The sequence below is a fragment of the Hypanus sabinus genome, chromosome 23, assembly GCF_030144855.1.
Source record: "Hypanus sabinus isolate sHypSab1 chromosome 23, sHypSab1.hap1, whole genome shotgun sequence".
In the NCBI taxonomy this organism is placed as follows: Eukaryota; Metazoa; Chordata; class Chondrichthyes; order Myliobatiformes; family Dasyatidae; genus Hypanus; species Hypanus sabinus.
In genome coordinates this window covers 11,342,045-11,369,416 of record NC_082728.1, presented here as the reverse complement: position 1 = coordinate 11,369,416, position 27,372 = coordinate 11,342,045, and the positions used below count along the sequence as shown (strand labels likewise).

The 27,372-nt window shown below is 40.8% G+C and overlaps 1 protein-coding gene and 1 pseudogene across 6 annotated transcripts in view; one reads left to right on the top strand and one right to left on the bottom strand.

The window, feature by feature from the left end:
* Positions 1-1,523: 1,523 nt before the first annotated feature.
* cep131 (centrosomal protein 131) overlaps positions 1,524-27,372 on the bottom strand; it is a 147,429-nt gene continuing 121,580 nt past the window's right edge. For 3 of the 6 annotated variants that reach the window (XM_059948375.1, XM_059948374.1, XM_059948377.1), the window contains 4 exons: positions 26,103-26,280; positions 10,497-10,693; positions 6,412-6,472; positions 1,524-1,995 (listed from right to left, as the gene is read on the bottom strand). In XM_059948375.1, coding sequence (XP_059804358.1) covers positions 1,924-1,995; positions 6,412-6,472; positions 10,497-10,693; positions 26,103-26,280 — 508 coding nt within the window. In that variant the 3' untranslated portion in view covers positions 1,524-1,923. The remainder of the gene's footprint in view (positions 1,996-6,411; positions 6,473-10,496; positions 10,694-26,102; positions 26,281-27,372) is intronic. The other 3 variants (XM_059948376.1, XM_059948378.1, XM_059948379.1) reach the window with 3 other exon arrangements.
* LOC132379967 (heterogeneous nuclear ribonucleoprotein A3-like) lies at positions 2,011-4,055 on the top strand (annotated as a pseudogene).

Below are 27,372 nucleotides of genomic sequence, written 5' to 3'. Positions count from 1 at the left end.
CCTGGCTATCCATACGAACAATGCCTCTCATCATCTTGTACATCTCTTTCAGGTCATCTCTCATTTTCCGTTGCTCCAAGGAGAAAAGGCCAAGTTCACTCAACCTATTTTCATAAGGCATGCTCTCCAATCTATTCTGGGAAACAAACTTTGAAAAGGATGTAATCCTCCAGAAGGAATGGTTTACAGTTGTAAATCAAAATGCTGCAGAAACTGCAAATCCAAAATAAAATGGAAAATGCTGGAAAAGTCCAGCAGGTCAGGCAGTATCCATGAAAAGAAAACCTTGAGTTCATGTTTCAAGTCAAAGACATCAATACTGCAAAAGAAAGAAAACTAGTTAGTTTTAGGTTGCAGGGCGTGGTGGAGAGGAGAAATAGAATATACCTCTGTTAGTCTGGTTAATAGGAATACGATTTCATGAATCATCCTTCAGTAGCTTCAACAGGATTTTATCATTATATTTTCTCCAATATAGTCCACAAGGAGGTGGATGTCCACTTCTGCAGCTATCTCACAAGCAGTATGTGGTGGGACTGAGGCTCCGACTGTGTTTGAAGGATCTGAAAGGAAGAGCTCCTCTCTCCACCAGCCAATCGAGCTCTGCCGTGAGGAATTCTACCAGAAGCTTCTTAGGAAAGCATCACAAGGAATCCATCAACTTCTTTTCCTGCAGGGTTTCCAGGACATTCCATGTTGATGACTGCTTAATGAACTTATGATCAAAGGTTTTTTTCAACAAGATCTTTTCTACAAAGGACAGGCAGTACAGCAAAACACAAATGAATGGTCCACAGGTCTAGGTCTAGGGAACCCTGGATGACATTGAGGCCCTGACCAGGAAAACAGAAAGAGCATGGGTTAGGTATAGGCAGCTGGGACCAAGCTAATTTCTGGAGGAGTTTAGGAACTGTAGTTTACTCAAGGAAGAAATCAGGAGAACAAAAAGGGGGCATGAAGTAAATTTGACAGAAAAGATTAAGGAAATCCAAAGAGATTTTTTAAGTATTTTAAGAGAAAGAGTAACTAAAGCAAGAATAGGGCCCCTCAAAGACCAAAGGGGCCACCTTTGTGTAGAGCTAGAAATTTTGTTTCTTCTTCCATTCCGATGTTTGATGTTAACTGAACCTCTTGCAACACACACAAAATGCTGGAGCAACTCAGCAGGCCAGGCAGCATCTATGGAAAAGAGTAAACAAACAATGTTTTGGACCGAGATCCTTTAATAGGACCTGATGAGGGTATAGGCCCAAAACATCAACTGTTTACTCTTTTCCATGTTGCCTGGCCTGTTGAATTCCTCCACATTTTTGTGTGTATGTCACTTTGATTTCCAGCACTTTCAGATTTTCTCTTGTTACAAACAAACCTCTTGACCATGTCTGCATGTTTTTATGCATTATGTTGCTGCCACATGATTGGCTCATTAGATATTTGCTTTATATGTGTACCTAATAAAGTGGCCACTGTGTGTGTCTATGTATAACACTCGCATTGTCTTGGCACTAAGTTCCAAGATATATTCTCCAATAAGAGCAAATGAAAGTGTGTCATTTAATCACAGGAGCTGTACAATACTGAAACATATTGATTATTTTATATATAAATTCCATCAAGCTCCACTTTACAGCTAACATATGAAACAAAGACAGCACATCGAGAAAATATTACAGTAGATCATGTAGAAAAATAAAAACCATTTTTTCTTTAAAAAGATTGTTTAGATAAACATATAATGTCTCATTTGGACAATGGAACTACAGTATAACTACTGAGGGAAAACAAACACTATTTTGTTGGCATTCTCACAAATGAATCACTCTTGTGCGGATCATGTGTACTACCCAACAGACCGAATTTTCCTTGTGTGATGGTTTTGCTGTCCAGGGTTATAATGCCTTCTCCGATACACAAGCCCCTCATTTATTTTCCTAGGAGCTGTTTCCTCTGTTGTTCGAGCAGAGCTTCCAGGTGGTCTGCTCTCTTCAGTGTTGCCTAGTACAGAGAAATGATGAACAGTTAAAAGTAGCATCAACAAATGTTTAAACATGACAGGAAAGCAGTAAATTGCAACTTTGTCAACTCGCACTTTAAATTTTGCGTCTTTAAACAATGATTAACATTCACAAAATGCCGAAGGAATTCAGCAGGTCAGGCAGCATCTATAGAAAAGATTAAACAGTTGATGTTTAGTATCTGATGACATATATTGTACATACTTCCATAATAAATTTGCTTTGAACTATATTCCTATATAAGTACTCATTATACAAACAATAAAGTGGTGTCCTGATTAACCAATGGTCAAATTAATTGAACATACTGTGTATGGGCAGACAGCCACTGCGCAGAATGGAGGGTCCAGAACCTAAAGAACCAGAGCAGACACGCAAGTTGTTCATTGGCGGATTGAGTTTTGGAACAAATGAAGATAGTTTCAGGAAGCACTTCGAGCAATGGGGGCAATTAACAGATTGTGTGGTGATGAGGGAACTGGCATCAAAACATTCAAGGGGATTTGGGTTTGTGACCTATTCCAGTGTATCAGAAGTAGATGCTGCCATGTCTGCTCGACCACACAAGGTTGATGGTCCCGTTGTAGAACCAAAAAGAGCAGTATCAAGAGAGGATTCTACAAAACCTGATGCCCACTTAACAGTGAAGAAAATATTCCTTGGTGGTATCAAAGAAGATACTGAGGAGTATCATCTAAGAGATTACTTTGAGAAGTATAGCAAGATTGAAAATATTGAAGTTATGACGGATTGTGGCAGTGGAAAAAAAACGAGGATTTGCTTTTGTCACATGTGATGATCACGATTCTGTTGACAAAATTGTTGTTCAAAAGAACCATACTGTGAATGGACTCAACTGTGAAGTGAGGAAAGCACTTTCACGACAAGAGATGCAGGGATTGAGCTCTCAGAGAGGACGGGGTTCGGTAACCCTGGTAACTTCATGAATCGCAGTGGAAATTACGGTGGTGGAAATGGACGAAATTTTAATCGAGGCGGGAATTTTGGTGGCAGAGGCATGGGAAATTTTGGAGGCGGCAGGGATGACTACGGAGGTGGAGGTGGATATAATGGATTTGGTGATGATAATTTTGGTGGTGGAGGAGGTGGGAACTACAATGACTTCGGAAACTATCCTAACCAATCATCAAATTTTGGACCTATGAAGAATAGCAATTATGGGCGTAACTTTGGTCCCTATGATGGTTGTTATGGCTCTGGTAGAAGATACTGAACATTTTATCAAAAGCAACAGTTCTTAGGAGAGGATGAGCCAGGAGTTGTCAGGAAAGCTGCAGGTCACTTTGAGACAGAATATCGACCAAGTTCATTGTAAAGGCTGCCCACAGGAAGAGCGATGGTCCAATAGTCCGAAAAGTTACTGCAGCATTAACATAAACATTTTTTGTTCAGGACTATTTCCTGTAGAGAGATTTGCAAAAAGTGCAGTTGTTTGTTATAATGTAGTTGCTGTTAGATATAAATTCCTGAGTTTTTAAAACTTTGTTCCAGCAATGTCTCTATTTTCCTCATTTCCATAGCTGTTCAGCCATGTAATTTGTGGTAGCCAAATTGGGAATAAAAAGGATAAGAACTTTTTCACTAAATGATCTGTGTAGTCAGTTTTTCCTTGATTATAAATCAAGATAGGTACTCTTTTTAATTTCTAGCTGTCTTAATACTGCAGGGGTTTACTGGAAATTTTAGCCTAAATAAATATCCAGTCCTCTAAACTTAAAGGGAAGATGATATGTTACACTTAAAATTAATTTGAAATTCTTAAAGCCACTCGAGCTGTGCAAACTGCTATTGGTGTAATTTGTATAGAAGGCTAGTTTTGCTCTTTAGATTTGAAATACTTTATATGTGATCAATGTGACCTACTGGAAATTGCAGTATAAAATAAATCCAAAATATTTATGAAAAAAAAAGAACATACTGTGTATGAGAAAGTCGGGAAGCCACAGAGACTGCTCTCTCTTGCCTGGTGAATAAAATGAATCCATTTGACACAGAATTAAAGAATCTATCTAAGCTTGAGTGGCTAATACGAAGAAATCTGCAGATGCTGGGAATTCAAACAACACACACAAAATGCTGGTGGAACACAGCAGGCCAGGCAGCATCTATAAGGAGAAGCACTGTTGACGTTTCGGGCCGAGACCCTTCGTCAGGACTCCTTTTAGATGCTGCCTGGCCTGCTGTGTTCCACCAGCATTTTGTGTGTGTTGTTTGAGTGTGCTAATGCTTGCTGCCCTGTCATCCGTCAGCTGATGAAGAAAGTGTTCACTTTACAAAGTTTTCCAGAGATCAGAAATCTATGTCAGAAATGCAGCAGCTTAAGACAATGGATGCATAAGATCAAGTGACTCTTGCCCCTCAGTAAGCTTAATATTAAAACTTTTTTAGAAAGTTTGCTTCATTGTTTACTACTGGACAATCAATGAGAATAAAATGAAGGCAGATTATGTGTTCTATGTAAAACCCAACTGGGAATTCAGCTTGACGAGATTAGACTAATAATTTTCTTGTAGTGGCAAAGGAGAGAAGAGAGTATTTATTCCCAAATATGAAAATGGAGGCATAATAATGGCACAATAAGTACTCACTTAAGTAGATCGTCGCCTCTACAACGCCTCACAATTATAAAGCAAGATCAGCAACAGATGGATTCAAATTTAATTATCACAAGTGTATTGAAACACACAGTGAAATGGGTTGGTTGCATTAAGTCAACACACCCAAAAACATGCTTGGAACTAACTATAAGTGTCGCATTTGGGCAGCAACAAAGCATTCACAATTTGCTCAGCAGAACAATACAGGCAGCAACAACCCCCCTCAGTCTTCTAGGTTTCCTTGGAACGTAGTAGATTGAGGGGAGATTTGACAGGGGTATACAAAATTATGAAGGGAATGGATAGGGTAAATGCAGGCAGGCTTTTTTCACTGAGGTTGGGTGAGATTACAACTACAGGTCATGTGTTAAGGGTGAAAGGAGAAAAGTTTAGAAGGAACATGGGGGAAAATTTCTTCACTCGGAGATTCATGAGAGTGTAGTACAAGCTGCCAGTGGAAGTAATGCATATGAATTCAATTTCAATGTTTAAGAAAAGTTTGCATAGGTACATGGATAGTAGGGGTTTGGATGGCTATGGTCCAGGTGTAGGTTGATGAGGCTAGACAGTTTAAATGGGTCAGCATGGACTAGTTAGGTCTGTTTCTGTGCTGTACTTTTCTACATGACTAAAAACAAAACAAGACTGATCAGCAGACCAAACCCCTTTCCCTCTCTCCCATTCACACACACACAAGCCTCCAACCTCAGGATAGGCCACCTCCGGGCCTGCAGTCCTAGGCCCTGGGCTCTCAGGCTCGCAAACATCAGACAAGATGACCCAGGGGCTTCAACTTTTGAGCCTAGCCCTCTGGAACTTGTTGATTGTTGATACTTGTTACTTGTTGATTATGGCTTGAACTTTGAGCCTTTACCCCAGGACTCGCTGACCTTCAAGCTTCAAACTCCAGACTCCAACCCTGGAAATTTGGGGGGGGAGGGTCACCAGCCCTCATGACTCCCAATCATACAAACCTCTGACCCAGGACTCTATGACTTAGCATTCGCTGGTCTCCTTTGCACTTGCCCATCTGTCCTCTAGTGTCACTGAAGTTTGACTGCAAAGCACTCTGACCTGGACTTTGAACACTGGCTCCTGCACCTGAATTATCATTTACTAATACCAACCTCTAACTCTTCCTTATCCCTGTCCCTACACCCTAACCTAACACCCAGTTCCCCACATCATCTCCAAAACCATCCCTACAAACCCAAATAAAACAATTGTGAGCCACAACAGTTAACAGACGTTTTAGCTCAGTGCAATCCTGACCAGAAGCAACAGATTTAATTATATTCACAATGCAAGATTTATATATAGTCCTGTGCAAAATCTTAGGCATTATATATAGTACGTAGAGTGCCTAAGACTTTTGCACAGTATTGTAGTAATTTTATGTATTGCACTGAACCGCTGCCACAAAAAAAATCATGACATGCGAGTGATGATAAACCCAATTCCATTATGGGTCTCTAATGTGGACTGAGAGCAGGAAGGGGCAGGGCGAGGGGAATCATGGTTAGGAAATGGGGAAGAGGGGAGTGGACGGAAAGCTCCAGGGAGACATTATATATGTAACAAATATAAATATAAATTAGGCCATTCAGCCCATTGAATCTGCTCTGTCATTCCATCTTGGCTGAGTCTTTTTTGGGTTTCTTTGTTTCGTGGATGAATCTCAAGGTTATATAATGTATACATACTTTCATTATTATCCCTCTCAACCCCAAGTTAAAACAATGTCAAGTGAGATACTTAGCAGACTTCAAAAAGCTCACCTCGTGTTGTTTGCGAAGATTATTCACTGTCTCCTCTTTCTTCACAATAGCTGCTTTTACACTAAATAGAAAAAAAGTTCTTTTGTTTATGATAGTACATAGTGAATCAGTTAAATGTCCCAACATGCTACAGACCAAAAGGCTTCATCTTTCACGTGAATATTCTAATTTTACATGTTGCCAGATCAGATGGTAATTTACTTACAAAGTACAGAAATAGGTTACTTACTACTGGGTGACAGCACTTAAGATGAATAAAAGTCTCCTCTAACTGAACTTTTTTTTTTAAACTTTCCCTTCATTTTCTTATCAACCTATCCACGTGGTTTGCCTCATGGTCTTGAATTCCATGACTTCATGATCATCTGGAATGGAGTCTCCTGTACAAGAGGATGTAAGAGTCTAGGATTTGAGGGCACAACCTCAAAATAAAGGGACATCCTTTTAAAACTGAGATGAGGAAGAACTTCTTCAGCCAGAGGGTGCTGATCTGTGGAATTCATTTGCACAGAGGGCAGCAGAGGTCAAGTCATTGGATGTATTTAAGATTTATAGGTTCCTGATTGGTAAGGGGAGAATACAGAACATAGGCCCTTCAGCCACACCATGCTGCCAACCTTTTAATCTACTCTAAGATCACTCTAACCCTACCCTTCTTCTTCCTTTTATCCATGTATCCCTAATGTATCTGCCTCTACCATCTGGCAGCATGCTCCATGCACCCACCATTCTCCACGTAAAAAACCTATCACTGACAGAAAGCGGATGAAAAAAGGCCAGCCATAATTGATGGGTATTCGATGGGCTGAAGGGCTTACTTCTTTTATGGTGTAATGGTAGCATTTTCTTTAGGTCTACTCTGTTTTGCTTTTAAAATCTCTAACAAGCCACCCCTCAACTTTTCTTTCCAAGAATGATACATCTCTGCTTTTCAATTTCATTTCCCTAAAACTAACTGCAGAAGTACATAACATAACCGATCAAAAGATATGACACATCCAGCTCCCGCATATCAAGAAACCTATTGCTGGAAATGGACATTATCGCGGCTGTGTTAGGGCATATTTAGGGTGTACAGCAAACTATTAACTTCAGCAACCAATCTTTAGACCTGAAAGTGAACTGTAGTTTAAATTTAAAATGCAGCTCCAGAAAATAGGTTCTTAGAGCTGTGTGCAGTAGCTTATTGAAAAAACAGATAATACTGATCAACATTCATTGTAGGTGCAAAGAAAGAGATGCGAAGGTTATATGTAATTCAAAGGAAGCACAATATATAATTGTCCTTTGATCTATAGCATATTAAATGTCATGTAATACTGGGTGGAACTGGCCTCTTCCTTCAGAGAGTGTCTTATTACATTTAAAAAGCAGAGCTTCATGGCAGTTTCTCTGAGTTGAGAAGTGACCAATCAAAAATAAAGGCGTTCACTCCAATAACTCAAGTGCCAGTGGAGCGGCCATGCTTTTGAGTGTGCCAGTTTTAGAGTAGCTTTGGCTCATCAGGCTTGGATGAGGTAAAGTATCTGTTAAGCTTCTCTCTTTCTGTTATTAACTGTTAAGGCATAGTAGTTTAGTGAGAATGGCTCCAGGGGCAGAGTTTTGTACTGTTTGTGGGATGTGGGAAGTCTGGGAGGCATCCAGTCTCTCAGATAAACACACCTGCACCAGGTGCACTGAGCTGCAGCTCGATGACCTTTGTCACACACAGGAAAATGAGGAGTTGGTAAGACAGGAGCTACAGGGAGGTAGACACCCCTAAATTGCAGTAGAAAGGTAACTGGGTGACTGTCAGAAGGAAGGGAAATGCACAATGGTGCAGAGTACACCAACGGCCGTTCCTCTCAATAATATACAACTTCCGATACTAATGGGTGGGGGGGGGCACAGTTACTGGGTCTCTGGCACTGAGTCTGGTGCTGTGGCTCAGAAGAGCAGAGAGGTGAGCGAACTGTAGTGTTGATAGGAGATTCATGGTCAGAGAAACACAGCCAGTGAGGGTAAGAGGAGGATGATTTGGCAGGTGAATACGTGGCTAAGGATCTAGTGCAGGGGGATATTGGACCACTGGAAAATTATGTTGGAGAGGTACTAATGGGACAGGTGGCAACAAAATGGCGGATGAACTGAATAAGTATTTTGTATCAGTCTTCACTGTGGAAGACAGCAGCAGTATGGCAGAAGTTCCAGGTGTCAGAGGTCATGAAAAATGTGAAGTTACCATAACTAGACAGAAGGTTCTTGAAAAACTGAAAGGTCTGAAGATAGATAAGTCACCTGGGCCACATGGTGTACACCCCAGGTTTCTGAAAGAGGTGGCTGAAGAGATTGCGGAGGCATTAGTAATGACCTTTCAAGAATTATTAGATTCTGGAATTGTTCCGAAAGACTGAACAATTACAAATGTCACTCCACTCTTCAAGAAAGGCGAGAGGCAAAGGAAAAGAAACTATAGGCCAGTTTGACTGACCTCAGTGGATGGGAAGATACTGGAGTCAACTGTTAAGGATATAGTTTTGGGGTACTTGGATGCACATGATAAAATGGGCCGTAGTCAGCAGTTTTCTTATGGGAAAATCTTGCCTGAAAAATCTGTTGGAATTCTTTGAAGAAATAATAAGCAGGATAGATAAAGGAGAGTGGATTGATGCTGTGTACTTCAATTTTCAGAAGGCCCTTTGACAAAGGTACCATACATGAGGTGCTTAACAAGGTACGAGAGAGCTGGACCTCTTGCCCCAAAGTCCAGCACTGATGCCACCATGCCATCAGCTGGCCACAAGCCTATGGTATTACAGGAAAGATTCTAGCATGGATAAAGCTGTGACTGATTGGTGGGAGACAAAGAGTGGGAATAAAAGGAGCCTTTGCTGGTTGACTGCCAGTGATTAGTGTTGTTCCACAGGGTATCTGAATTGGGACTGATTCGTTTTACATTATATGTTACTGATTTGGATGATGGAATTGATGGCTTTGTTACAAAGTTTGCTGATGCTACAAAGATAGATGGAGGGACAGGTAGTTTTTGAGGAAGTAGATAGGCTACATAAGGACTTAGATCAGGAGAATGGGTAAAGAAATGGCAAATGGAATACGGTGTCAGGAAGCATACAGTCATTCACTTTGGTAGAAGAAAAGAAAGGGGTGACTAGTTTCTAAGTGGAGAGAAAATACAAAAAAATTGAAATGCAAAGGGACTTGGGGGTACTTGTGCAGGATTCCTTAAAGGTTAATTTGCAGGTTGAGTTTGTGGTGAGGAAGACAAATGCAATGTTAGCAATTCATTTCAAAAGAGGATGAGAAAATAAAAGCAAGTAATTCTGAGACTTTATAAAGCACTGGTGAGGCCTCAAATGGAGTATTGTGAGTAGTTTTGGGCCCTTATTTTAGAAATGATGTGCTGAAACTGGAGAAGGTTCAAAGGAAGTTCATGAAAATGACTGCAGGTTTGAACAGTTTTTCATATGAAGAGCATATGATGATTCTTGGCGTATTCACTAAAATTCAGAGAATGAGGGGTGACCTCATTGAAACCTATCAAATGGTGAAAAGGCTTGATACAGTGGATGCGGAGAGAATGTTTCCTATGGTGGGAGAGTTAAGACCAGAGGACACACCCTCAGAATAGAGGGGCATCCTTTTAGAACAGAGATGAAGAGGAATTCCCTGGGCCAGAGACTGGTGAATCTGTGGAATCTGTTGCTACAGGCAGCTTGGAGACCAAGTCTTTATGTACATCTAAGGCAGAGGTTGATAGAATCCTGATTGGTCAGGGCATGGAGGGATATGAGGATATTGAGGCTGAGAGGAAAACTGGAACACAAATGATGAAATGCTGGAGCAGACTCAATAGACCAAATAGCCTAATTCTGTTCCTATACCTTATGGTCTTATTATGAGTGGGCAGACATCAGTGCGAGGAGGGCAGTGGAAGAACAAGAAGCAACAGAGGTTACAGGTGTACAGAAGGAAACTGCAAATGCCAATCTAGTAAGATTACAGCTTCAAACAAAAAATAAATCAGGTCTTGGTGTACATAATAGCTTCTTCAAGAATGCGCCAAATCCAACCTTGCTGCATCTCACCGTTTATGGACTTCCTCCAGCTCCTCCTCCTTCTCTTTGGTGATTCGTTCAATTTCTAAGCGATGACGTGCACGCATCTCCGACATTTCAGTCTTCAACCGCTTATTTTCTTCCTCGGTGCTTACCAACCGGTCTGCAAACTCCTGGCGAATGACCTCTGCTAAACTGTTTCGCTCTTCTGTAAGCCGATCCTTAATCTTATTTCAAAGCAAAATAAACACAATGAATTCTGTGGGCCCCAAGTCACATTTTATCATTGTGATTATACAAAGCATGACAGATCCCAGACTGCACTTGACTTTTAAAGGGATGAGTAGGCAATAATAATAAATTGGTTCTTGTACTTCTTTTCAAATTAAATTGATACATTGGTTTATTATTGCCACATGTACTGAGGTTAAAAACTTGCATACAATTCATACAGGTGAATAAACTCTTCTCGGGCTTCCAGCAGGGTACAGGCGTTGATTATAACCAGCATTTTGATGACAAATTCTGCCATCTTCATCAGGGATGATGTCCGGGCATGTCTACTCCGATGGTATTTATACCCCTGTAATCCGTCCCTCCTGATTGATTAGTCATCATTCAATCAGACTTCTGGCTTTCCTATCTGATTGGATGAGGACTAACCAATCAGGAGAGGTGAACTACGGGGGTATAAATACCACCGGACTGGACATGCCCAGGCATCATCCCTAATGAAGATGGCAGAGTTTGTCACTGAAACACCAGTTATAATTGATGCCTGTACCAGCAGGAAGCTGGAGAAGAGAGTATTTGTTATATATGCCAGGAAAGCATTAGATCCTTTTTCAATGCATACAGATCAATTCCTTACAAAACATAAGATTGAAAGAGTACAGAGGAAATTTACACAGATGTTGCCAGGACTTGACTTATAGGGAAAGGTTGAATAGGTTAGGAGTGTGGAGAATTAAGAAGATTTAATAAAGGTATATAAAATTACGAGGGGTATAAATAGCATAAATACAAGCAGACTTTTTTTAACCGAGGTTGGATCAGACTTGAACTTAAGGTCATTGGTTAAGGGTGAAGGGTGAAATATTTAAGGAAAACCTGAGGGAAAACTTCTTTATTCAGAGGGAGATGAGAGTGTGCAACAAGTTGCCAGTGGAAATGTTCAGTGCAGATTTAATTGCAGCATTTAAGTTTGGATAGGTATATGGGGTATGGAGGGTGTGGGTCAATGGAACTAGTCAGAATAACAGTTCAGCATGATCTAGATGGCCAAAAGGTATGCTTCTGTGCTGTTGGGCTCTTATGACAATCTTATTCCACAACAGTGCACTGAGGTTATATGAGGAACTAACAATAAAGGTGGTATGAGGTAACAGTAATAGAGCACATAATGAAGTGTTTCTGTTACAGAGGAAGTTACACAGCAAGGTGTAACTTTGTTAAGTGCACTGAAGCTGCACTGGTGCAGAAGCACTAAATACCTCAGGGCGTGCACTTGGACATGTATTTCACACAAACCCGCACTCAAAGTATTTCTAAAGAACAGGAAACGAAACAGCAATAGAGGCAGGCAAGTGCGCTGCACTAACCAAGAGAGCCAGACAAGGTCCTTGTAATTGCCAAGAGAGTGTGGCTGATTTGAGCAGGGTAGCCTTTCAGACGATCAAGGCACACAAGTAGCATGGTGCTGTGTTTTTCTTCTATATAGTGTTGGCGCGTGGCCTAGTGGGCAAGGCATCAGACTAGTAACCTGAAGGTCACTGGTTCGAGCCTCAGCTGAGGCAGTGTATTTGTGTCCTTGAGCAAGGCACTTAACCACACATTGCTCTGCGACGACACTGGTGCCAAGCTGCATGGGTCCTAGTGCCCTTCCCTTGGACAACATCGGTGGTGTGGAGAGGGGAAGGCCTACAGCTTGGGCAACTGCCGGTCTCCCAAACAACCCTGCCCAGGCCTGCGCCTGGAAACTCCAGGCGTAGATCCATGGTCTCTCGAGACAGACGGATGCCACCATAGTTTATATTACTAAACATAAAGGTTCTGCACAGTTCCTTCCTTTATATACAAATCTTTATTATGAACAGTTATTTTTGAAGTTTAAGGGGGTAAGGGAAAGGATGCAAGGTCTTGTCCGTGGAGTAATGCTACCAACTGGAACATTCCAGACGGCACAAGTACATGCTGAAGGATACACTGAGATTCGCTGCAGCCAATGCAAAGGTTCTCTGGGGAAAGACCATAGCCTGAGCTCCTTCCACTACCAATACACGTGGAAGGGCAGAGTTGGGTGGGGAAGTCCCGCAAACAATGAATATTCACCCCAGGGGACTAAGAGAATGGAAAGAGAGCTATGGCTTTAAAAAAACTTAACACATTGAATCTATTGACCATGAATGCAAAAAGAAGTTTTGCAGTGTTTATTGTTTTGTATATTTTTTATTATGAATAAAGTTTATTTTTGAAACAAACTTTGTAATTGTTAATTAACCATATAACAATTACAGCACAGAAACAGGCCATCTCGGCTCTTCTAGTCCGTGCCGAACGCTTACTCTCACCTAGTCCCACCTACGTGCACTCAGCTCATAACCCTCCATTCCTTTCCTGTCCATGTGCTTTAAATGACAATACTGAACCTGCCTCTACCACTTCTACTGGAAGCTCATTCCACACAGCTATCATTCTGAGTAAAGAAATTCCCCCTCATGTTACCCTTAAACTTTTGCCCCCTAAGTCTCAACTCATGTCCTCTTGTTTGAATCTCCCCTACTCTCAATGGAAAAAGCCTATCCTCGTCAACTCTATCTATCCCCCTCATAATTTTAAATACCTCTATCAAGTCCCCCCTCAACCTTCTACGCTCCAAAAAATAAAGACTTAACTTGTTCAACCTTTCCCTGTAACTTAGGTGCTGAAACCCAGGTAACATTCTAGTAAATCTTCTCTGTACTCTATTTTGTTGACCTCTCTCTATTATTATACCTCACAGATAGAACAAGGTGGCGCAAGTAACGTTGTGCGAGCACCTGCAACATACACTCAGTGGCCACTTGATAAGGTACAGGATTAGTGCCCAATGTAGACCTGCTGCTGAAACCCATCCTCTTCAAGGTTCGACATGTCGTGCATTCAAAGATGCTCTTGTGCACACCATTGTTCTAGCACGTGGTTACCAGAGTTACTGTCACCCTCCTGTCAGTTTGAACTAGCCTGGTCATTTTCTCTCATTAACAAAGTGTTTTTGCCCATAGAACTACCACTCACTGGACTACTTTTGTTTCTCTCACCACTCTCTGTAAGCTCCAGAGACTGTTGTGTGTGAAAATCCCAGATCAGCAGTTTCTGAGACACTCTGACTGGCACCAACACTTACTCCACAGTCAGTCGCTTAGATCACATTTCTTTCCCATTTTGATGTCTGGTTGGAACAACAAATGAACCCCTTAACCATCGCTGCATGCTTTTATGCACTGAGTCACTGCCAAATGATTTGCTGATTAGATATTTGCATTAACAAGCTGTGTACAGATGTTTCTAATAAAGTGGCCACTGAGTATACATCAATTTGGGAAATGATTCCTGCAAAGGGTTTTGGAGAAGCTCATCTCTTCTTACTAGTACAAAGCACAAGAAAAGTTACTCTCTGCCAGATGTATTCAACATTAGTTTCATTCTGGTGAAATCAATGGAACTAAATATTACTTCCTAATTTTTTTTGTCATGCAGCTTCCAAATTCAAGGATGTCCCCCTTAGAACAGCAATGATGAGGAATTTCTTTAGCCAGAGGATGATGAATCTGTGCAATTCATTGTCACAGACTACTGTGGGAGCGAAGTCATTAGGTGTAATTTAAGCCAGAGGTTAATAGGTTCTTGATTAATTAGGGTATCAAAACCATACAACAATTACAGCATGGAAACAGGCCATCTTGGCCCTTCCAGTCCATACTGAACACTTACTCTCACCTAGTCCCACTGACCTGCACTCAGCCCATAACCCTCCATTCCTTTCCTGTCCATATACCTATCCATTTTTTTTTAATGACAAAATCAAACCTGCCTCTACCACTTCTACTGGAAGCTCGTTCTACACAGCTACCACTATCTGAGTAAAGAAGTTCCCCCTTGTGCTACCCCTAAACTTTTGCCCCTTAACTCTCAACACAAAAGTTGAGAGGTTGTCAAAGGTTAAGAAAGCAGCCATGATGCAATGGTAGAGCAGACTCAACGGGCTGAATGGCTTAATTCTGCTCTTAGGTCTAATGTTAGCCTTTGTTCCTTTTGCTGCTTTCTCAAAACTGTGTGTGTTTAAGGCAAGTAACAGATTGTACATGGGAGGCTGGCAATCCAGTGCAAGTCTGAAATAACAGTTAATGCCATCTTTTTAGACGAGATAGAAAACCAAAGCCAGTCTCCGCATTCAGGGCAGCTGGAAGAACATCGTTCCAGGCAGAGTAGGAAACAGAGAGAAAAAAAAAGCTCTTCTCTGGTTTCAATTAGTTCACAGAAACCAGACTAAATTTTCATGGTGCAATCTCTCCACTTGCAATCCACAGAGGATTCTGATGGTCTAACCACTGAGAGTGGTGCAATTCTCAGAGTACTGTTTATGTAAATTGTACTATTTTAGAACTTCTCTTTTTAATAACAGATATACAATATTGAAAGTAAAACTCGAGCAACCAAATATTTTAGGTCAATTTGTCAGAAGTTTTTAAGTATATGACTAATCACTGATTAAAGCTTTTAAAATAACTTCAATAAACTCAACAGCTGGGTACAATTTCTTCAAATTATTGCAAGTAAAACTAACAATGGAAAATCTTCATGCAAATAAAATGTCCCACTGTGTGCATCATTCTAAGAAGCAGTCTCCCAATTGTTTTAAATTCATAAATTAGGTCAGCAAATGAAAATCAAGAAAACTGCAGATACTGGAAGTCTGAAAGGCATAAAAGGCTGGAAACACTTGACCGGTCAGGCAGTGTCTGTGAAAAGAGAATTGTTAATAATTCAGATCTAGGAACCCTTTCCAGAACCGGATTATGTAATCCTTCATCATCCTGAAACCAAAACATTAACTGTTCCTCTTCCCACAGATGCTCCCTTATCAACCATTTACAGAGAGGAAAAAAAAAACAAAGATTAAAAAAAAGGTGAAAAAAATTTTTTAAAAAATTAAAAAAAAATCAGCAGTTAAACTGTGAACCAACAAACAGGGAGGCCTTCAATAAAGACTTCAAACCTCCAAAACAAGTTAGAGTCAATTGTAGAACTCTATAGATAAAGTTATACAAGAATAAAATAGATTACACAAGTACTATTTAAACGTCCATAAGGAAACATTAAGCACAGAATGTCTATTCAAAAAAGACACACCAACTCCAGGGAGAGATTGTCAACAGCGCTTAGAGTTTCAATAAATAATGTCTGAGTGATTCAAGTAAAGTCTGAGTCCAGAAAAAGTAATTTTAAAATGAGAAGTACTTATCCACCATTTTAGGAGGTCTGATCGGGTTCCAAAGATGGCTGGATAGCCGGAAGACTTGCCACAAATGCCTCAGCCTCCTTCACTGACTTAAACCACTTATATTTTCCAGTATTAAACGTGATTCGTAAATCGGCAGGAGTGCGAAGAGAGGGTTTAAAACCATGATCAAAAGCACTTTCATTACGCCTTTAAACTCAGCACGCATCTTTAAGATCTGGGGTGCAAAATCCTCCACAAAGCGAATGATTGTATTTTGGAAAGTAAAAGTACCTCTGCGTCGTGCCTCCATAATCAGACGGTGTTTTACCTGGTATTGATGAAAGCACAAAATTACCGGTCGCGGGCGGGAGCCCAGAATTCCTGGGGGAACGTAGACCCTGTGTGCCCTTTCGAGCTCAGGCGGGTTCGGAAGCAAATCTTTCCTGAATATCTCACAGAGAAACTCGGCAAAAAACTTCACGGTTGACCTCTGGCAACCCAAGAATTCGAAGGTTACAATGTCTGCTGCGATTTTCGAGATCCACCATTTTGGAAAGGAGTTTGTTACATTTCCCCTCTAGGCTGGAACAGAGAGTCTCCAAGTATCGAACCCGACTTTCTAAATGTTCAGGTCAAATCGATGCAAGATAAGTGTTCAGCATGTTCGTCCACTCTATCGTTGATCCGATCCAGTTTGGCTTCCAGCTGTTTGAAAGCGGTTCTAAATTCCTTCAAAATATCGTCTTGGTGTTGTTCCAGCGCAGCGAGGGTCTCAGCCGACAGAGCCGGAACTTCCTTTCTCCCGGATTTAGAACTCTTGTTAGATATTGTAAGGTAGATGTGTTCATAGGCAAGTAAAAGAAACCAAATAAAGTTCCTAACTAAGGTTTAAAAAATGGAGACATTTAGTGCAAAGATAGCGAAAATAACGGAACAAAAGTTCGGAGCAGCTAAGCAATCGCCATCTTACCGGAAGTCCCCCCACAGATGCTCCCTGACTGAATGGGTGATTCCAGCATTTTACATTTTCATTGAGACAATGTTCAATGTATATAGTTCAGCGTGGGGTTTGGGGGGGGGGGAATCCAGGGGGGAAATCACAGGTCAAGATCACAAGTGGCACATTATATTTTTAGAATGTTTGTCAGTCTCGCTTGTATATTGCAGGGTCACAACCCGAAACATTGATAATTCCTTCCCCCAACACAGGCTGCTCGATATGCTGAGTTCCTCCAATTGTTTGCTTTTTGCCTCTGAATGGTGGGATGGCTGCTAGGTGTTCATATTTCTAAGGCCATAAAGACAGATGTGAAATAAGAAAATCTGTCAGTCCAATTTCAGTAAAGTACTGTAGTTGAACAGGCAGAAGAAAGAATCATCAGCATTTTTAGAACTGTCTTCTCCCTTGCTGGTACTGTACCATCTGACTGTAGCTCTCCTCCCTGCCTTCAGTTACCAATGGCTACGAAATGTCACTCAATGTTAAAGCACCTGTGCACCATCTGCAATAAGTGGAACTTACCAGTGTCCAACCATGTTACAACTCCTATCCCCATTCTCATTCCCATGTGTCTGTCCACGGCCTCATCTTCTGCCATGATGAGGAACACTTCATATCTGTCTCAGTAGCCTCCAGCCTGATGGCATGAACATCAATTTCTCCTTCTGGTAATTACTTGTCCCCTCCTCCTTTCCTCTTCTTCAAATCCCCACTTAGGTCTCTCCTATCATATTCCTTCTTCTCCAGTCTTTTGCCTTTTCCACCTTTCACCTGCCAGCTTCTTACTTTATTGCCCTTCCTCCAACTTTTTAGTCTGTACTTTTAATCTCACATTTTACTTCGGTGACTCACAATTTATGCCTATGACACTGTTACTGTAAGCAGGTGGGAAGCCCTGATGAGCAAAGTTTAAAATGCTCCTTTTAGAGGTAATGAAACCCTGGCTCCATTTTAATACATCAAATAAAAATTGCTGTGAATACTATTGAGCCTGTTTCCCAAAAAAAACCACCAGCAGACAACAATCACTAGAAAGTTGCAATCTTTAGAGCACAGAAAGAGACTATTCAGCTAGTTGTTGATTCTATGCTAATAAATTAAACTGCAATCAATCCCACTTTCTACCACTTAATCCACAGCCCTGCGGGTTTTGGTTCTTTAAGGCTCAATTCAGATTCTTTCAAAATGTCATCATGGTTTCTATTTGGCTTGTCCAGACTGGTCATAATTTTGTATGCTTATCAGGAAAAGTTAAGATGGAGAGGAATGGAATAAACTGATTGTGTGAAGCAATGGGTTAAATATCAACTTGCAAGATAAAGGAAAGCATTTTTGCAAACTATCCAAACAATTAAACTGGCTATCACATGGTAAATGCACAAGACTGTGAAGCAGAAAAATAACTGAAATCATGTGACAAAAATCACAGCACCCTCATAGAAACAGTGAAACAGATTAAGAATCTCAAATCAACATTGGACATTGAAGTTAACTAAAGCACTTTACAGGTTTCACATGCTTTAACTACAGGGCAAGAGAACAACATAAACTGTTGTAGACAGGTGGGTAATTGAGTTACTGTCACTTTCCTGTCAACTTGAACTAATTTGACCATTCTCTTCATTAACAAGGCATTTTCACCCACAGAACCACTAATCACTGGATTTTTTTTTGTTCTTCTACACCATTCTCTGTAAACTCTAGAGACAAATGTACATAGTTTCTGAGATACACAAACCACCCCATCTGGCACCAACAATCAATCCACAGTCAAAGTCACTTAGATCACATTTCTTCCCCATTCTGATGTTTGGTCTGAACAATAAATGAACCTCTTATCCACACCTCCATGATTTTATGCACTGAGTTGCTGCCACATGATTGGCTGATGGACATTTAAATTTATGAGCAGGTCTATAGGTGTACCTAATAAAGAAGCCACTGAGTGTAGCTGGGGACTGTTGGGATGTTGATGAACTTGAAGATCTAGGGATCCAAGATCATACTTTACTGGAAGTGACAACCTGGGTCGATAGAGCAGTGAAAAGGAAAATGTCATGCCTGCCCTTGTAGGTTTGGAAAAAGCAGCTAAGAGTTGGGATGTCATGTTGCAACTTTACAAAGCACTGGTTAGTTCTGAGCACCACACTTCAACAAGAATGTGGCTATACAGTAGAGACAATACTGAGGAGATTCAATAGGATGTTGCCTGGATTGGTGAACTTTAGTTATGGAGAAAAACTGGACTGGATTGGGGGAAAAAGAGCTGGGCTTGTTTTCCCTAAAAGAGGTAGAGACAGTCAAAATCTTTTTACTCTGGGGTAATCAGAAGGAAGGGCATAGCTAAGTTGCAAAATGATCAAAGGGGTAAGTTTTGTTTTACCCAGAGACTGGTAGTGCACTGGAATAGAATACCAGAGAAAGCAGTGGAATCAGATAAGATCACCACATTTAATAATAATAATCTTATTTATAGAGCACTTTCCATACAAATGATGTTATTCAAAGTGCTTTACAATGGGATAGAATGCAAATGTGAATATGAAAGCAAGGTTAAATAAGTAGATGTTGAGCTACTGTTTGAAAGCTGACCTACTAATTATCTTTCAAGGGAGAAATTGTTTAAATTTAAAATACTGGAAAAAGAAGACCTGAGAGCCCAAAGGAAACTTGGCTATTTTGGACACATCTCAAGAACTGATGGCACACTGGAACGCACTGTGCTTGAAGGCAGAGTAGAAGGAAGTCGTTCCTGAGGCAGACAGAGGACAACCTGGATTGCCAACATCAGAAAGTAGACCAGCCTCACCACCAGAGATGCAAGAGGTTTGACTGCTGATAGATTGCAATGGAAGAAAGTGGTCGCTGAGGCTCTGGCAGAGTATGGCTCATGATTATGATGATAATGATGATGAGAACTCAAGCAGGATTATTAAACAAAAACGATTCTGTGATGTATTCCAGTTGCAGACAATTAAGTGCTTTAACAGAACTTTAAAATTAATTCTAAATGATACATGAAGCCAATGAACAGTAGCTAGGACGGGAGTGATAGCCTCCCTCATCCTGGTTTTGGTCTAGAAATGATGTTCTAAATGAGTTTAAGTTTGTCAATATTTCTTTGGAAAGTCAGTAAAAAAAAGTCCATTGCAGTAATCTAGCCTATTCGATATAAAGGCATGAACTTGTTTTTAAGCATCATTAAGTGACAGAAACAGATGTACCCTTGCAATACCTCTTAAGTGTAGAAATGCTACTCTGGTCAATTCTTTATGAGGGATTTAAAATTCAAATCTAAATAAAGGATAACTTCCAGACTGTTACTTCTGATTTTACAAGGGGAGCCATGTTCCAAAGTTCATCAATAAATTTATCTCTTGGCTTTGGGATGAAATCAAAGTCCTTCAGTTTTATCTTTACTTAGTTTTGGCAGACATTTAAACAGCCAAGGCACTGAAGGATTCAGACATAGTACAGGCAAATGAGAGGAGTGTAGATGGTCCAGAATACCTCTAGGGCTTTTCTCTTTGGAGAAAAAGAGGATGAGAGGTCACTTGATAAAGGTGTACAAGATGATAAGACACAGAGATCGAGTGGAAAGCTAGAGACTTTTCCAAGGGCAGAAATGACCAATACAAACACGAGTAAGTCTGCAGATATGAGAAATCCAAAGCAACACACACAAAATGCCAGAGGAAAGCAATAGGTCAGGCACTATCTATGCAAATGAATAGATAATCGATGTTTCGGACTGAGACATTTCTTCAGGACTGAGACGGAAGGGAGGAGAAAGCCAGAATAAAAAGATGGGGGAAAGGGAAGGAGGCGAGCTGGAAGATGACAGGTGAATCCAGGTAGATGGGAAAGGTAAAGAGCTGGAGAAGGAGGAATCTGATAAGATCATAAGACATAGGAGAAGAATTATGCCATTCAGCCTATCGAGTCTGCTCCGCCATTCTATCATGTCTGATCCCAGATCTCGCTCAATCCCATATACCTGCCTTCTCACCTTTAATGCCTTGACCAAACTGGAAACTATCAATTTCCAACTTAAATATACATACGGACTTGACCTCTACCGCAGTTGGTGGCAGAGCATTCCACATATTTGCTACACTCTGGCTGAAAAAATTCCTTCTTACCTCTGTCTTAAAGGGTCGCCCCTTAATTTTGAGGCTGTGCCCTCTAGTTCTGGATAACCCCATCATAGCCACATCCTCCCTATCCAGTCTGATCAACATTTGGTAGGTTTCAATGAGATCCCCCTCGCCTGTCTATAAGAAGGGTCAGAATCATCTCTATTTCCTGAGGAGACTGGGGTCCTTTTAACATCTGCCAGACGATGCTGAGGATGTTCTATTTAGGCTGTGGTGGCCAGTGCTATCATGTTTACTGTTGTGCAGCAGGCTGAAGGTAGCAGACACCAACAGAATCAACAAACTTATTCGTAAGGCCAGTGATGTTGTGGGGGTAGAACTGGACTCTCTGACAGTGGTGTCTGAAAAGAGGACGTTGTCCAAGTTGCACACCATCATGGACAATAACTCCCATCCACTCAATAATGTACTGGTTAGGCACAGGAGTACATTCAGCCAGAGACTTATTCCACCGAGATGTAACACTGAACGTCATAGGAAGTCATTCCTACCTGTGGCCATCAAACTTTACAACTCCTTCCTTGGAGTGTCAGACACTCTGAGCCAATAGGCTGGTCCTGGACTTATTTCCACTTGGCATGATTAAATTATTATTATTTAATTATTTATGGTTTTATATTGCTTTATTTCTTCACTGTTCTTGGTTGGTGCGGCTGTAATGAAACCCAATTTCCCTTGGGATCAAAAAAGTATGTCTGTCTGTCTGTCTTTCTTCTAAATTCCAGTGAGTACAGGTCCAAGGCTACCAAACGCTCCTCATATGTTAACCCCTACATTCCCGGAATCCTTCTCATGAAGTTCCTCTGAACTCTGTTCAATGACATCACTTTCTTTCTGAGATATGGGGTCCAAAACTGTTGGCAATACCTCAAGTGTGGCCTGACTTGTGTCTAATAAAGGCACTATCTCCTTGTTCTTATATTCTATTCCCGTTGAAATAAATACCAACATTGCATTTCCCTTCTTTAGCACAGACTCAACCTGTAAGTTAACCTTCTGGGAGTCTTGCACAAGGATTCCCAAGTCCCTCTGCATCTCCGATGTTTGAATCTTCTCCCCATTTAGATAAAAGTTTGCACTATTGTTCATTTTACCAAAATACATCATACATTTTTCAACACTGTATTCCATCTATTACTTTTTTGCCCATTCTTCCACTTTGTCCAAGTCGTGCTGCAATCGTATTCCTACCCCTCCACCTATCATCATATCATCTGCAAACTTTGCCATCAAGCCACCAATTCCATTATATAAATCAATGACAAACAATGTGAAAAGTAGCACTCCCTGGGGAACATCACTAGACACCAGCAGCCAACCAGAAAAGGCTCTTTTTATTCCCACTCGCTACCTCATGCCTGTAAGTCATTCTGCTACCCATGATAGTATCTTTCCTGTAAAACTATAGGATTTTATCTTGTTAAGCACTCACTTGTGGCACCTTATCAAACTCCTCCTGAAAATCCAAGTAAATGCCTCTCCTTTGTCCATCCTGCATGTTACTTCCTCAAAGAACTCTAACAGATTTGTCAGGCAAGATTTCCTTACAGAACAAACACGAGGAAATCTGCAGATGCTGGAAATTCAAACAGCACACACAAAATGCTGGTGGAACACAGCAGGCCAGGCAGCATCTATAAGGAGAAGCACTGTCGACGTTTTGGGCTGAGACCCTTCATCAGGCCCGAAACGTCAACAGTGCTTCTCCTTATAGATGCTGCCTTTACCTTACAGAAACCATTTTATTATTAGTCTCCAAGTACCTCGAAAGCTCATCCTTAATAATAGACTCCAACACTTTTCTTAGCACTTTGGTTAGGCTAACTGGCCTATAATTTCCTTTCTTTTACCTTCCTCTCTTCTTAAAGAGCGGAGTGACATTTGCAACCTTCCAATCCTCTAGGACCATGGCAAAATCAAGTGATTCTTGAAAGATCATGACCAATACATCCATTATCTCTTCAGCAAACTCTCACAGGATTCTGGAACGTAGTCCATCTGGTCCAGGTGACTTATCCACCTTAAGACCTTACAATTTGCCAAGCACTTTTTCCTTTATATTAGCAATGGCCCTCACTCCTGCTCCCTGACACTCACAGACCTCTGACACACTGCTAGTGTCCTGTACAGTGAAGACAGAAGCAAACTATCCATTAAGTACATCTGCCATTTCTTTGTCCCCTATTACTACTTCACCAGCATCATTTTCCAGTGGTCCAATATCAACTACCACCTCTCTTTTACTGTTTATATGACTGAAAAAAAACTTCTGGTATCTTGCTTTATATTATTGGCTAGTCTGTCCTCATATTTAATCTTTTCCCTTCCTAGAGCGTTTTTAGTTGCTTTTTGTAGGATTTTAAAAGCTTCCCAATCATCCAACTTCCCACTCGATTTTGCTACCTTACATGCACTTTACTTGTCTTTTATGCAGCCCTTCCTTTGTTAGCCGCGGTTGCCTCCCCTTGACATTTGAGAACTTCTTCCCCTCTGGGACATATCTACCCTGCGCCTTGTGAACTATTCCCAGAAACTTCAGCCACCTCTGCTCAGCCATCATTCTCACCAGTATCCTCCTCCAATTCATCTGGGCAAGCTCATCTCCCATGCTCTGGAATTTCCTTTATTCCATGGGGATACTGATACATGTGAGTTATGCTTCTCCCTCTCAAATTACAGTATGAATTCAATCATATTATGATCACTGCCTCCTAAGGGTTCCTTTTCGTCACGCTCCCAAATAAGATCTAGGTTATTACACAACACCCAATCTAAGGTAGTCTTTCCCTGAGTAGGCTCAAGCACAAGCTGCTCTGAAAAGTCATCTTGTAGGTATTCAACGAATTCCCTCTCTTGCAATCCAACACCAACCCAATTTTCTCAATTCACTTGTATATTTAAGTCCCCTATTACAATTGTGTCATTACCCTTCTTACATACCTTTTCCAGCTCTCCTTGCAATCTCATGCCCACACTTTGGCCACTATTTGGAGGCCTATATATGATTTCTATTATGTTTTTTTCAACTTTGTAATTTCTTAACTCCACCCACAAATGGGAGAGGAGAATGGATCACAGGAGAAAAGGAGGGGATCCAAGGGGAAGTAATACAGCGGGGAATAGAGGAAGGCGGGATTTGTTTACTGTAAGGTAAATAAATAGCTAATATAAGAGGGCATAACTTTAAGGTGTTGATAGAAATATATAAGACCGCAAGACGTAGGAACAGAATTAGGCCATTTGGCCCATCGAGTCTGTTCCATCATTTTATCAGGGCTGGCTCCTTTTCTCCCTTCCTCAGCCCCACTCCCTGCTCTTCTCCCCATAAGCTTTGATGCCATGTCCTATCAAGAACCTATCAATCTCTGCCTTAAATACACCAAACAACCTGGTCTCCACAGCTGCCTGTGGTAACAAATCCCACAAATCTACCACCTTCTGGTAGATTTTTGAAAGATCATTACTAATGCCTCTACAATCTCTACCACTACCTCTTGCAAAACCCCAGGGTGCAGTTCATCTGGTCTGGGTGACTTATGCACCCTTAGGTCTTTCAACTTCTTGAGCACCTTCGCCCTTGTCATAGTAATTGCACTCACTTCTCTTCCCTCACACCCTTCAACATCTGGCACACTACTAATGTCTTCCACAGTAAAGACTGATGCAAAATACTCACTTAGTTCATCTGCCATCTCCTTGTCCCCCGTTATTATTCTCCAGCGTCATTTTCTAGTGGTCCTATATCTACTCTCATCTCTACTTTATTTTTACATACTTAAGACCATAAGATATAGGAGCAGAAGTAGGCCATTCAGGCCATCGAGTCTGCTCTGCCATTCAATCATGGGCTGATCCAATTCTTCCAGTCATCACCCTTTGATGCCCTGCTACTTGAAGCTTTTGGTATTGTTGCTAGCTTGCTTTCATATTTCAACTTGTCCCTCCTGTTGATTCTTTTAGTTGCTCTCTGTAGGTTTTTAAAAGCTTCCCAATCCTCTATCTTCCCACTGATCTTTGCTTTGTTGTATGCCCTCTCTTTTGCTTTTACATTAGCTTTGACTTCCCTTGTCAGCACAGTTGTACTATTTTGCCATTTGAGCATTTCTTGATTTTTGGAACACATCTATCCTGCACCTTCCTCATTTTTCGCAGAAACTCAGGCCATTGCTGCTCTGCTGTCATCCCCGCCAGCATCTCCTTCCAATTTACTTTGGCCAACTCCTCTGTCAAACCACTGTATTTTCCTTTACTCCACTGAAATACTGCTACATCAGACTTTATTTTCTCCCTATCAAATTTCAAATTGAACTCAATCATATTGTGATCGCTGACTCCTAAGGGTTCTTAAACCTTAAGCTACCTATTCGCCTCTGGTTCATTACGTAACACCCACTCCAGTATAGCTAATCCCCTAGTAGGCTTAACGACAAGCTGCTCTGAAATGCCATCTTGTATGTGTTCAACAAACTCACTCTCTTGAGATGCATTTCCAACCTGATTTTTCGCACTTGACCTGCATGTTGAAATCTCCCATGACTATCATGTCTTTTCTAGTTTCTGTTGCAATCTGAGGTCCACCTCTGTAATAGTGCAAAAAGATCATCTACCTTATTTCTTATACTCTGTGCATTGAGATATAACACCTTGAGTACTGTATTTGCTACACTTTCTGATTCTGCATCCTTAATGCACTGATACTCAACCTATTTGCTGCAATTTTGTACTATCATCTGCTTGCTCTTCCTGACAGTCTGACTACACACCATCTTTGCTTTTTTTTAACCATTCATCCTATCCTGAGTCCCTTTACTCCGGTTCCCAACCCCTGTCAATTAGTTTAATCCTCCCCAACAGCAATACAAATAGGATCCATACTGGAGCCAAAGCCAAAATAAACCCATTACAAGTGAGGAACTGAATTGACCAGCTGTGCTTCTGGATGCCATTGATGGAAGAAGTGGATAACAGAACGTATAAATAAGATCAAACAATGTTACCTTTCTTATATCTTCTATTTCCTGCTCTTTATATTTTAACAATCCTTTGAACCGGATGGTCTCTCCCTCTGCTTCCATCAGTTGGGCCTTAAGTTCATTGCATCTTTCCTGCAGGTTACGTTCGGAATGTTCCAGCTCCCGTAATTCCGTTTCATATTTGTGGCGAACGTGCTTAATCCTGCAAAAAGTTGGTTTTACATGTTGGATGGCAGCTGCTTTTCATTCTGTATAATGCAACAGCAATGGCACCCCATTGATCCCATTATTTGCTGCAGTCGGGACATTCAGGTCCCATACCAACAGTTATTACCTTTCAACTGGCAGGCTCTTGAACCAGTGTGGATAACTTTAATTCACCTCAGCACAACTGATTCCACAACCACTCACTTTCCAAGGACTCTATAACTCATGCTCTCAGTATTACTTAATTATTTTTATTTATATTTGTTATTATTATTATATGCTTTTTTGTATATGCACAGCATGTCTATTTTTGCACATTGGATATTTGTAAGTCTTTGTTTGCAAGTAGTTTTTTATTGATTCTTCGTTCTACTGTAAATGCCTGCAGGAAAATAAATCTCAGGGTAGTATAAGGAGATACATACATACTTTGATAGTAAATTTACTCTGAAATTCCTGCAGCAAGCTTTGGTTTGAATGCTTCACTGATGCTTTTGCTTAGAGAAATTCAAAATATTGAACCTATTCCAGTTCTGATGAATCTGTAACATTCCCTTTGTTTTTCTTTCCAAATATAATGCCTTACATGCTATTTCCATCATTACAGACTTCCAGCATTTATAAATCCTTTCTTTGAAAAGTGACAAGTGGTGAAGTCTGTAATGATGGAAATCCTTTCATTTAAGATTGTCTGTCGGAGACTTCCGGTGGCTGCAATGGAGTAGGTTGCACTAGTTACGTGCTCCGAAATTATTCGCTTACTTTGCTGTTTAAATCTATCTCGGTGAGAGCACCATGAGTAGAAAGCAGTCAAAAAAAGAGACTACCTTAGAGACTTTGACTGAAATGTTTCAACAAATGTCAGAGAAACTCGAAAAATTGGATAAACTGGATGACTTGGAATCCAAGTTTGACTTGTTATAGAATTCCTTCGACCTGGTTAAATCTGAACTGAAAACGCTTAATCGGAAACTTGGAAGTATACAGCAGACTGTGAATGACCATGAAATTCGTATTAAGCTACACGAAGAATCTCTGCTGGTGTTGCAGAAGGATATCGAAGGTTTCAAGAAAATTGCTAAGGAAC